Source organism: Typopeltis vanoorti, chromosome 11, assembly GCF_054136105.1.
Source record: "Typopeltis vanoorti isolate ZY-2024b chromosome 11, IOZ_Tvanoo_1.0, whole genome shotgun sequence".
Taxonomy (NCBI): domain Eukaryota; kingdom Metazoa; phylum Arthropoda; class Arachnida; order Uropygi; family Thelyphonidae; genus Typopeltis; species Typopeltis vanoorti.
The window spans coordinates 29,156,434-29,170,562 of NC_143559.1; the positions used below are offsets into that span (position 1 = coordinate 29,156,434).

General features: G+C 35.3%; 1 protein-coding gene across 1 annotated transcript in view; it reads right to left on the reverse strand.

The window, feature by feature from the left end:
* The window catches only part of LOC150101406 (1-phosphatidylinositol 4,5-bisphosphate phosphodiesterase-like), a 675,244-nt gene that overhangs the window by 74,294 nt on the left and 586,821 nt on the right, over window positions 1-14,129 (reverse strand). Inside the window, exon 26 of the mRNA XM_090400793.1 lies at window positions 2,273-2,473. Coding sequence (XP_090256919.1) covers window positions 2,273-2,473 — 201 coding nt within the window. The remainder of the gene's footprint in view (window positions 1-2,272; window positions 2,474-14,129) is intronic.

Here is a 14,129-nt window from a genome sequence, read left to right on the forward strand (position 1 = left end):
CAAATAAGTCTCATTGTCCAGTTCCCCATTTTTGTATTTGCCCACAGCATTCTACTTGACATTGCCTGCCATTCAAGAAGATTAGCCTTATATTTAGTGTCGAATACTATGGCTACTCCTTGTTTTCCTTGATTGTCATTGCCTGAATATATCATTTTATATTTATTGCTCAGAAAGATCTCACCAGTTTTTGTCTTATGGACTCTCTTATGGACACTTTTTATTACTATTAAATTAATTCTTTTAAACTAATTCTTAACAGTCCATCTACAACATATTATAAGAGAAAATGTACAAAAATATGGAACTTACAAAGGGTCTGTATCGCACATTCAGTCAAAAGTCTTGCACAAAACATTCTATAGCAATTCTTTCATCTCAGATCTCGAGCTTCCTCAGGAATGTCTGGCATCAGCAGTATCTTGTCGGGACAATAGCGGGCTGTGGACTGCGACCTGCAGTACTCGTACAGCTCCAGCAAAAGGTTGTTCTCCCAAGACGAAAAGAAAATCTTCCGAGCGAAGCTGCTTCGGGTATTTTACATCAGTTTTTCTCCTTTGGCTTGGGCTCGCCATAATGCCTGGATGACTGGCTCTGCTATCTGCCATCTCCAATAGCTCAAACTGCTGCCAACTCTCTCTTTGACTGCATTCCTCTCTTTCTTCTCGGCGACTGGAAGCCTTCTTTTGACTGCCGAATGGGTTCCTTCTCTCATCGGTGACTGGAAGTCCCTATGTTCAGCTCTGTCCCTTTTTATTATGCCTTCTCTGAGACCTCGCACAAAGGGTTGTAACCCCTAAGAATTTGGCATTACTCTTTCATCTTCTTTTAAGTTCAACCCACTCTTTGTTCTCTTCAGTGTACTCTTTTGATCGTAAGTTGCCAGCCAGCAGAAAGTTGTTTGGACCTTTCAGACTGTCTATGGAGGTGTTTATGCGCAGAGCTTGTAAGCACTTTCTCTTACACACAAAATTCGTAAACAACCTTACTTATGCCCTCAGAGAGAGCTATTACACAACGTTCTGGTGGCAAAACATTGCCTTTGTTTTTGACATTCTAAAATATTCTTGCTAAAGGAGTAAATACAGTTAATTTCCATAGGGTTATTTACTATAATATCTAGCATAAAATATACAGAGACAAACAAAGTTATTTATACAATATTTTCATGGGACATGACCTCTGTAAAAATCGATGTAAAGTGCTTTGGTATTTTTAAGCTACATCGAGTTTTTACAGCTTGATGCACCTTGCCTATGGGGATGTCCATTGACTTCTTTCCAAGCAGTGTATAAGCTTTCAAAAGATTAATACCAGAGGGAGATTTTTTATATGAAAAAAAACAAGGGAAAGGAACAAGGACAAGCAGCCACCTCTAGAAGTTGCAAAAGAATGAAAGTAAGAATGAAAGAATTAATTATTATTATTATTTGCATGGAAAGTGATAGGAGAATGGAATGCATTGCATGAGAATATAGTAAAAGAGCAAACAGTGGATGAGTTTAAAGAATGGCACAATAGACTGTGTCTGATGTTGATGACTGACCTCCCAAGATGAGTCTAATGAATCCATGAACACCAGGAATGATAATAATAAAAATAATAACCTGTATATATTGTACTTGCATCCAAATTTTTTTTCTTTTTTATTTTTCTAAACACTTTGGAAGATGTGCTGTTTGTCATGACTCGATATTTATTTCTGAATTATATTCAAAATATCCAGGTGTTATTATATTCTTTTTATTTTGCGATGTCATACTGCCAAAAGAGTATTGCTTGTATGTTATGACATATTATGAATTTTCTTAAGCATTAATGTTCATTTGTTGAATACTGTTTTCTGAACTGGTCATAATATTTTCTGTTTGGTTAAAAAGCATTAATAATTTGTATTAAAGTTGTTCATTTATCTTTGAAATTTGTATGAGGCTCAACAACAAGTGAATATGAACACATTTGCAAATAAGTTTTAACTTGTGACCAAACAACAAGCACATTTTCCTTTTCATTTTCTAATGTCTCTTGGTGTGCAGAGATCCGATTCATCTCTGCCACCGAAAAACATATATCATAACAAACATGCACTTTAATTTGTAAATGTCATACTTCATTCAAGAAAAACAAATGGAGCATTTTTCTTTCCTAAAAAAAGTGTTTTTTGTCAGAGGAATAAAAAAGAAGTGGATTTTTTTTTTTTTTTTTTTTTGACTTAAAGCAGACATGGAATACTGTAAAATCAGTAAAGCTAGTAAACATTCAAAATACAAACCTATCAAATTTTGTATCAAGTTGTTTCATTTGAGTGCCCTGTGCTATTTCCATGAGTTTTTGCAAAACTTCACTCTGTTGTAGTAAGTGATTCTTCAACAGTTCCCATTCTTCTTTTTGATGACGCTCAAGCATGTTAGACCACTGTCTCATTTGTTCTACCACTAGGTCTCTCACTTGAGGATCATTTGCTAGATCATCACTGTTAAGGAAAGAAAAAACTTAGTTTAAATATCAGTAGATTCATCTAATATACTGTCATCAAATCAAAAGTTTTGTTTATTCTCATTAAAATTTTCTATTATGATAATAATAAGGTTTATATAACATTACTTTTAAAGAATTAACTGATAGTTGGATTCTTCTCTTTCTCAGATTGTGTATGTGAAAACATGCAAAGAGTACTTGACATGTATATATGCTGTTATTTCATATTAAACAAATTTCACTGAATAAGATAACTGTCAACAATTACAGCAGGTGACAAGTGTGGTGTGAAGATATGAAATAGTCACTGGTGCAAGTGAATAATAACAGTGAGAAATTAAGAAACTGTGAGTCTGTTGCTAGAGTATGATAAAGGCAGAGATGAAGAGCTATAATTGCAAATGAGTCAGTGTGTAGGTTGTGCAGGAGGAATTGTGCAGAGTTTCTTATTGAGGCAGATGGTTTGCATGTGAAGGAATTTGGAGTTAGGTGTATTTAGAAATTATTGTTCAGTGAGAGTTCAGAAGTGCAGAGGCAGGGAAACTAGAATATTTAAAAGGGGAGGATGCAGGTAAGCATCGATTCAGGCAATCTAGACACGAGTAAGTGGAAGAGTGATCACATGATACTGAATACAGCCCAAAGGTACTTAATGTGAGTGGGACAATCAACTCCACAACCACACACACACACAAGATGTGGGAGGATGTGGAGAGAAGGCAGTATTTCAATTTATGTATATTAATGCCAGAATTATATGGAATAAGAAAGAGGGATTTTTGGGCATTGGTTAGTTCAACATGGACAAAAATTACACGCATGAGAGTTGGCTGACAGAGGATGATACAGTTATAGATACAAAATGCAAGGGGATAATGAGAAGACTGGTTTTGCTAATTGCAGCAAAATAATTGAAACTAAAAAGAGCAGAAGCATATCAGGAGGATAGTTTATTTCAGGCAATCTGGTGTGAGACAGAGACTGACAGGATGAAATATGCAGTTGATTGCTGCTATATGTCATGGAGTATAAGAGAGAATGTAAATGGCATGCACTGGCAAATTAGCAAGAGTACAGGTTAAGTAATTATTATGGGGACAGAGATGAAGAAGGAATGGTCACAGGGAGAGAAGGAAATGGAATTTATACAGCTGCTAAGAGATAATTACCTGAGACAATATGTAATGGAGGAAACACAAGATTCAAGAGTGCTGAATCTGGTCACAGAATGAGAACTTAGCAGGAGCCACACTACTTCCACTTGGGGAAAGCAATCACATGGTCTTGACCTGAGAAATTGCCAGCCATGTTAGATTTTCTTTAAGAAGGGGTATATATAGAATTACAAAGCAGGTGATTATGACAAACTGAGGAATCATCTTAGAACAGGGCCATGTCATAATTATTTTGAGTGGAAGAGATGTTAGCAGTGAATAGATGGTCAAGGGATGTTTAAAGAAAGTATACCCAGAGTCAAGTGGGAATTAGATGGATGAATGGCATCATTAAGCAGGAGTTGCAGAAAAAGAAAAAGCTGTGGAGGAAATATAATGAAAAAGTGATCAGCACGCCCATGTACAAGGAATAGGCAAGAAGGGCGATCTGTATGGTACGGAAAGCCAAATCTAACTATGAGAGGAAGCTAGCTGATGGGGGCCAAAAGAAATCACTAAGAGTATTGCTATGCAACAAGCAAAAGGGGGGGAATGACTACAGAAAGATGACTTTAATGAGCATTGGAGAAAAGAAGGTGACAGAAACAAATGAAAAGTTGAGTTACTGAGTGATCATTTTGTGTCCACAATCCAGTGCTAGATGTGACATTGACTGATGGAAGAATAGAGGTAGATGAATCGGAAGTGCTTCCGATATTACAGAATCTTAATGTGACACGGCCATGGAAGCAATGTCATATCAGCCTGTTGTATTACAATAATATGCAAAGGAACTGGCACCTGCTATAACTAAACTATTTAATTTGAGACTCTTCTGGGACAATGCCAAGAGAGAAGAAAGAGGGCATAATTGTTCATAATTTGCTATAGCAGAAGCAAATTATATATAGGCCAATCAATCGTATCTCACGAGCGCTGGTTAAGGTATTGGAGAAATTGGTAAATGACAGAATTCAAGACTGGATGGACAAGAATATGATACTTTATAGGAGTAACATGGCTTTGTGAAGGATAAGTTTTGCCTTAGTAATTTGCTTTCTTTTTATAATAAAGTGACAAGTGAACTGGACAAAGAAAATGGTAACTCGGTGATACTGCTGGACTTCGCAAAGGCATTTGAAAGGATTCAACATGGAACTCTGTTGCATAAATTGGAGCAAATGGGAAGGGATGTGAAGCTGGTGATTTGGATGTGAGGGTGGCTAATGGTCACCTTCCTTTTACCAGACTCAACTCCTCCAGATGTAAAAGAATAACATATTGGGGGGGGGGTGAGTATGGGAGAAGGAAGATGACTAGTTATGTGCCAGAAGCTCTGTGTTTAGACCACTATTGTATAATTTGTTCATAACTGATATAGGAAATGCTTTAAGGGGGAATTAATTAGTTGTTTGCTGCTGATAAATGCAAATAACGCAATAGTCAATGAAGATGATGTAGAGATCTTGCAGATGACTTAAATAGACTGGCAGTATGGGCAAAGGTAAATGGCTGCCAGTTAACATGGTGAAGCGTAAGGTGTGTACAATACTGTACAATACAATACAAGACTGTGTAAAATACTGATGGAATTGAACTGCAGGAAATGATGAGGCCAGGGACTTATGGGTTATTAGGACAGGGAGTTAAAGTTTAGAGAACATACTGCAAAGGTGGCTAAAATAGCACATCAGATCACATGGCTGCTGAAGAACACACTGACAAGTGGCGATAGGGAGATTATTATTCCCTTTTATATTATTCACTTCTGGACTAATGTGTACAGTTCTGGTTGTTTGAATTCCACAGGAATCAGGAATTGGTGGAGAGGATCCAGAGGCAAGTGATCAAGATTGTGGTACTTCTGTGAGCATCCCGCATCTCTCTCTCTCTCTCTCTCTCCATACCCAAATGCTCCCCATTCCAGGCCATGCCATTCTTTTCTTGCCTGCTTACACATTTACTTCTGCTTTCAGCATTCACCCTTCTCACATCGCATCCTCTGTTGACATTAACTCCCCCCCCCCATTTTCCTGTCCATCTTGTACACCTATTCTCTTATTCTTGTCAATCATACTACTCACCTTCCCATTTATAAGAACTTCTTTAATCGTTCCTCTTCTCTATCCCATTATTTCTTACTTCCTTAAATCTATACTCCACAGTCATTACTCTCTCATCCAGCAACAGCCTCTCTAGATGACTCACACAAAAACCATTTAAATGTAGTCCATTACTCTTATACAGTTCCATTCTTTCTTCATATTCATCATACAGGAGTGCATTCACAAACTGCACTCCTTGCTCCTCACACATCTCTACTATCTTACTATGATTAGCTGGGCAACAATACACTCCTTTCCTACCAATCTATTATCTTTTACTCTCCTCATCAACCTTCTGATATTCATTCTCACATTCATCTTGATTCCAACCAAACCATTTGTTCCTAAGTAGCAACAAATTTATGTAGGTTGGATCATAAAAATGTAACTTGAGTGTTTTTGTTTGGAGCAAGAGTAAGTGAAATAATTAATGCTATCTGAAAAGCAAATGAAAGAAATCCTGAGGTGTTTATGTTAATGGGAATGAATCATGATTATTAACAAACTTCTCTGGAGCTAACAGACTCATGAGAAATTTCATTAACCAGGAACATGTCTATCATACTACTGAATTTTAAGATAATTCATAGCAGTATTAACAACCCACTTTAGCAATGCATTCCACTAACTATTAAAATTTGTTTATGAAATATACTCATCACTCCTATCATAACTATATTTTTATATATACAGTAAAACTGCTTTTTTACACTTTTCAGGGGACTGATGGAAAAAAGTGTAAATAGCAGGAAATGTAAAAAAACATTAAAAAAAAGGCCAAAAGATGATTTACTGCTGGTATGTGAGTCTACATACTAGATTACAAAATTTAATAACTGAAAATAAATGAATTTACAATTACTTACATTTATCTATTTAAAAAAAATCTTTAATTTTTGATTGTTTTAACTTTCCGTTTTATTTTTATTTTTTTGACATAGCACCACATTGCTTTGCGTTGAGTTCAATGCTTGACCTTTTTTTTACTATCATGTTCAAACTGGTCCAAGATATTTTACTAAATGCACACACGTTCCGGAATGTTAATCTACACTTCAGAATTGCCATCTTTTCTTCTACCGAAATACATTTTCTGTCTTTTTTTCTTCATAATCCACCACCGCAACTTGAAAGCAACTCTCGCATGCTAAATTACATAGCAGAAATTCAGCAATATCGATTCATACTGTGATTGAAAAATCACGGTATCGCTCATCACTACATTACTGCTGCAAGCATGCAAGTCACTGTGATGGCGGAAATGAAACTACAGCTGAAAGCAACACCATCTCGGAACAGAAATGCGCAGATTTCCGCAGAAATCGATTCGAAAATCAGTATTGTGACCTGAGAAAAAAATGCAAATCACGGGAAATAAAGTCCGCATCAAGTTGTTAATGGCGAGAAAACAATATATCATAAGAATAGGCCTTAAGACGGGACCAACGGAAAATGACGTAAATGGCAGGAAAACATAAATTGTGGGAACGTAAAAACAGAAAGTATCTACAAAAAGTAGCCATTTGTTACTTTCTTCTTATCCTCTGCTATATGTTATAATCTCTTGCAAATTAATCTTCTATCACACCAAATTAAATGTCTCTATATTTCTATCTTCCATCATCATTATCAACCATTTTCTCCCCATTTCTGGATGAAGGCCTTCCCTAAAGTCCTCCATTCAGTCATATATTTAGATTTTTCTATGCCACTGAGTTCCAGCCATCTCTTTAATCTCATCTTCTTGTAACTGTCTTTCCCTCTCTCTAGGATAGACACCATTGCAATATCACAACTTTGTCCATTTTTCAGTTACTTCTTGCAATATGACCTGCTCATTGCACGTTACAATGTTTCTCACCCTAGTCTGAGCTCTGTCCCAAGTATTTTGCTTTCTATCTTGCATGATAATACTCAGCAGTGATCTTTCCATTTTCCTGTGGGTAATCCTCAATTTGTTGGTCAATTTTTTAGTTAAAGTCCATGTTTCACTTCTGCTTGATGGCTGAAAGTATACAACTGTTGAATATTTTTCTTTTAAGGCAGATTGTGATATCTCCTTTTTGAGTGCTTTATGGGATTTTCCAAAGGCTATCACCAAGTTGAATTCCATGTATAATTTCTTCTTCAGTTTTTCTGTATTGTTTTCTTTTGTTTTTTTTAATAACCATAGGAAATTAATATATCAATTTCCCAGTATTCCATATGTACTGACCTTTTTTGGTTATGTGCTTATTATAGATTATTTTTGTTTTGTCTTTGTTTATATTTAATCTTTTTTTTTTTTTTGTTTCAATTCATTGATAATTTGTTGAAGTTCTTTTGCAGAGGTTCCCAAAAGAATAATATCATCAGCAAATCACAGGTGAATTAGTTCTTTCAAATTCACTATAATTCCTCTATTTTTCTATTCCAGATTTTTAAACATTTCTTCTAGGACTGCTGTAAATAATTAGGTGAAATGGATCGCTCTATCTAACTCTCTTTTTTTTATATAGGAAACTTACTATTTGTTTTTTCTGATTTTATAGAAGCAGTTGAATTCTTATATATATGACTAAGTATATCAAAATAAGTGTTTTCAATTCCATGATTTTTGGCTTCTAAAATAGCTGTTATTATTATTATTACGTGACAATTCCAAGGAGTCTTAGGACTCATCAAGAGAGGGCACTCTACTCTCTTGTCACACCATTTAATCCGCCAACTACACAGAACTGCTACTACCATCATCATCTTCACAAAACGCCATCTACTGCCTACTACCACCACCACCACTAATATTTTTTGTCTGTAAATGATGGTCTCAAGGCCGATCTGCCTGTATGCAAGGATTAAAAACCTGAGTTTCTGGGATAAAAAACCCTGCTACCCTCCATATGAGATTGGCTAATTCACCTTCAATTGCAAAAACTCATATAAGGATTTCTCTCACTATGAAAAAAATTTAACTTACTCCTTTTCCAACTGAAGGGCACAACATTGAGATTGATTCAAAATCAATAAAGGCCAGGACTAAGGGGTTTTGGTATTCATTTGTCTTTTCAATGATTTATCTTATTATTACATATATACTAGATTCCAGTTAATTGGGATAAGTCTAGAAGAACAAAAACACAATGAGAATATAACAAGAATTTGTCTCGTTTATTTGGGATGCAATGCCATTTAACTAGTGCAGCCAGTAACACTATATTACTATATGGTAACAGTGTTAGAAAATTTATCTAATCTTTCTTCAAAAATTGAGTACAGATGTCATCTATAATGCTGCTAAAATGGGGGCTACTTTACTTTATCGGTTAAAATAACATAGTATAGGAATAAACTATGTTTATTCCTTTGTTTATAACATAGGAATAAACATAGTTTATTCCTATGTTATAAACATGCTATGCTGTTTGGATGAAAGAAAGCAATGGATCACATAACAATGTTATGATGTTTAAGTAAGTCAGGAACTGGTAAACAAAAGCAGTTAGTTAATACTGGAAAAAGGGACAGGCCTTAATGCTTTAAAGGGATTACAATAAAGAGTTTATCAGTTCAGTACCATGCAAACAAAACTGTATGGATGATATCTACATTTTTTAAGAATTAGCTTATGAGTTGGGACACAGAATTACAATGGAAATCAAGAAAATTCTTACTGGTTCTTGACAGGAGCTAAGAAGGTCAATACAACAGTTAATCTTTTACAAGGTTTATGGCTGATAGTTGGTGAGGAAAAAGCAACAAGCAAGAACATTCAAAACTGTTTTGTTCACTGTGGTTTTAAGCATGCAATCATGGATATGGAGGAAATAAGAGATCTTGGGGTGATTGTGGGATCTAAAATTTAGAGGATACAATGCCATTTGTGAAGAGAACACAACGAATTCTGGGAATAATGCAGAAGACACTGACTTGTAGAAGTAAGGAGATTTTTTGTTCCATTGTATAAGGCCTTAATTAGGATTGATTAAGGCCTTGATTAGGCCATATATGGACTACAGATTTGGTCACCTAGTTTTCAAAAGGACAAAAAGATGTTGGAACGGGTCCAGAGGCAATTGACTAAGGTAGTTTCTGATCTCTGGAATGCTGAATATGAGAAAAGGTTAAAAAGATGCAATTTACAGAGTCTAGTGGATAGGACAAAGAGGGGTAATATGATAGAGTCCTACAAGTTGGTAAGGGGCTTTTAGAGGGTCAGTGTTGAGGAGGTTTTACAGAAAATGGTGGGAGGTCAGGGGAGAACCAGAGGTCATTCTGAAGCTGTAAGAAGCAGGTTTTTTTGCATTCAGAGTTGTGAAAGATTGGAATGCCTTGCCTGAGAGGGTAGTGTATGCAGAGAATTTGAGTGTGTTTAAGGCACAGTATGATGAACTGCGTGTATGACAAAAGGACCTCCTAGATGAGTCTTTAACTCCATTAGGTCTTAGGATAATACTAATAAGATGCCATATATGGATGATAGTGAAAATGATGTCCATTAGACATGAACCACATCAGAAACTATGAAAAGTTTGCATCCTCTGAGGATAGTCTTCAATACTATAATGAACATGAAAATTTTGAGGATGAAATTGTGGAGGAAATTACAGAAAAACATCAGAGGACATTAGAACAAAATACAAGTTTTTTTTGTCTTATGTATATACACCTTTTAAATTCTTTACATGAAACTTCACATAAATAGGAGCAGCTGCTTAATTTTGCCAAATTATGCTATTCCTGATAGGGATCAATTAACCAAAATCCACTGCATATGATCAACAATGCTGTAGTTTTGTTTTGTTTTTAATCTTGTTTGTTCTGGAGGTTGAAAGAAATAGAATTTGTTTTTGATTCTGTTGCTAATGATTTTTGTAAAAATTTTATATATACTATTGAAGTAGGCTAATTGGGTAGTAACTTTTAATATCTTCTCTGTCTCCCTTTTTAAAAACTATAGATTTAAAAAGCTTTTAAAAAACTATAATAAAAATAGCATTATTCTAATTCTTTGGTATTCTCTTCTGTCTTAGGCAGGATGTATAAATTTTACTTTACACACAATCATGATTGATTGGTTCACCATCTGCTTTCAAAACTTCTATTAGTATTTCATCTTCACCTGATGTTTTTCCACTATTTATACTATCCACTATACACAGACATATCCAATGGTGAATTGGATATGTTTGTGTTGTTTGTTCTGGTGGCTAATGAGTGTATTTAGTGCTTCGTGGCCGTGGGGCCAAATGGCGAAAATATCGTCAACATATCTGAGCCAAAACAACACAAACATATCCAATTCACCATTGAAATAGAAAAAAACAACTCTCTTTCGTTCCTAGATGCACTTGTCACACGTCTTCCCTCAGGCTGTCTCTCCTTCTCAGTCTACCGCAAACCTACACACATAGGCCAGTACATACACAAAAATTCTTATCACCACCCAACACAAAAACTAGGTGTCATAAGCACCCTTAAACACAGAGCTCAATCTGTTTAAATGAACAAACTCTAAACCTGGAATAAGATCATCAACCATACATTTATAAAAAATGGATACAGAAAAAAAAAAACTATTCACAAGATCCTCCACAGAGATACTAGTAAAAACAAAAAAATATTTCAAGAATGCTATTGCCTTACCTTATGTTAGAGGCGTCTCCAAAAAAATAGACAGAACACTACACAAATACAACCTCAAAACCACCTTTAAACCCCCAACAAAATTAAGACACTTAGTCAGTTCTTCCAAAGATCCTCTTCCACACCTAACCTACCACACATAGGGGAAACAAATCGAACCATCCCAATTAGGAAGGACGAACACAAACGACATATTAAATACCTCCATTTTGGAAAAACCGGCCTTTCTGACCACGCACTCCAAATATACCACAGAATTGATTGGAAAAATACCAAGTCCCTACACCGCACCGAAACCTGGTTAAAGAGGAAATTCAAAGAAGCATGTGAAATGCTCAAACATAACCCATATCTGAACAAAAATGATGGCCTAACCATTCCAAGAAATGTGGAGGAACCATCTACAACCTTTATAGTAACTAGAACAAATCAAAGAAAAATCCCAATATAAGAAGACTTGGTGAAGTGTTTTTTTTTTTTCTTCCCCTTAACATTCCATAGCAACTTGAACTGTACAAGGCCTGAAGAAAATCACAGTATAACAATCAGAAATGTACAAATCCAGAAGAATCTTAGTACACGAGAACTTTAGCAGAGTTTATTGTAGTTTTTTATTTATTAATTATATATACATATATATATATATATATATTGTTATTAGGATTGACTCGGGATGTATACATTTATAAAATTGATATTTAAGTGACTAGAACCCGAGAAAGTATAACACAAAAAACTTTAATAAATCACAACTAGTTTCATTGGTGTCCCAACTTCTTCAGGTGAGTAAGAAATAACACAAAACTTATAAAACTAACAAGGTAAAAAACATGGACTTTCCAGCTTAATAAAAAGAAGAAGAATAGTAACAGTCATATTTGAATAGGTGATCGCATGCTATTGTTAGCATGAGTTGAATGTATGTGACAGCTAATTTTAGAGTGCCAATACTGGATTAGTGCACTATGAGAATCAGGCAAATTGTAGCTCAGATTGTTGTTCATGTGTGAAGGGTCCAGAACTATTTCTTTGGATTCAATAATTCGTCTTTCAAATTCGTCCTTGCATATATATAAATTGGTTGTGCGGTCCCTATCAACTTGGTGTTGACGTTCTTCAAGGTTAGAGTTGGCAGAGAAAAGAACATGACTGGAAAGGGCGCTCACTCGTGTTCTACTGTAGGAGATGTCACGTCTATGTTCCTCAAGACGTAGTGAAATAGATTTATCTGTCTGGCCAAAATAATCAACATCAGAACACTAAATTCACATCAGAACTAGAGATTAACGGCATTCTCCCCTTCTTGGATCTAAAGATCAGTAGATTATCTGACTGTCTTAAATTTTCAATTTTTCGAAAAACCACACACACTGATAGATATTTGCATGCCTCTTCTCATCACTTCCCTACTCAAAAACTTAGCATCATCTCCACCCTTGCCCATCGTGCAAGATGTCTTACTTCCACAGAAGAAGACCATCAAACAGAACTTAACTTCCTGAAAAACACCTACTTAAATAATGGATATTCTTCTCGTAACATCTCTAGATGTTTGAGACCACGCCAACAACCTTGACAAGAAGATGAATCCAACCCTATCACTCACATACAGTTACCATTTATTAGCTCTCTTACCACAAAACTATCTAGGATTATGAAGAAATTCAACATAAAGACCGACTATACAACTCTACCCAAACTTCGTTCTTTTCTGAGTCAACCAAAACCAAAACACAACCAACTGCATTTTCCTGGTGTTTATAAAGTTATGTGCGACTGTGGTCGACCTTATTACTGATAAATTTTATCATCATCAAACTCCTGAAATGTATTCTCAAAGGGTGCACATACTATAACGTATTGCATGAAAGTTTACATTCTTACTAATCTCGAGTCAACAGTCTTCCTTCAAATTAGCCTGTTATCTGCCAGGGCTAAAATACTGTCAGCTCTTATATGTTGTTCATCTAAGGCACTTCTAACTGTATCAATCCACCTACATCTTAGTCTTCCTCTGGAGTCTTTTTCCCTACCATTTCAGCACCGACTCCTACGATGAGTCTTTTGACTCCCTGGAGGCATGAATAATAATAATAATACCTGCTTTGCTTATCTTTCTTCTTTCATTCTAAGTGACCATACCACCAGAGATTAGATCTGCTCACACATTCCTGAATGCTAATAATGTCAAGTTCCTTTTTAATATCTTCACTTTCAATATGATTCTACCATTGGTGCCATCTGTTCACTCCTCCGTTTTTTTTTAAGAAATCTCATATCTGTGATTCTCCAGTCTTAAATCAACTGTTTTACTTCTACCTCAGCTCCCTAATCCACAAGTTAAAACTTGCTTGAACACCATTTTGTATACTACTAGTCTAGTGTTCTGATAATTTCTCTCTTATTCAATGTAAATTTATTTGACTTCCTACTATATCACATTTGCTAATTCTATTATCTATTTCCATATTTAATTTGTTATCTTCACTAACAATTGTGCTTAAATAGCTGAAATGTTTTACTTGTTCTATAAGCTTTTCATTTGGAATGCAGTTGAAGTTTTCCACATTCTTCTTATCTATTTCCATAGTTTTGTCTTTTTTATTTCTGATTTTCATATTATATTTGTTACAGCAGTCATTCAATTTAGTTAAGAAATCTTGCAAACTCATACTGGATTTATTTAGGAGTATAACATCATCTGCATAAAGTAAAGAGCTGAGATGATTAATAACAGCGGAGATAACGTGCACTCTTGTTGCATACCTGG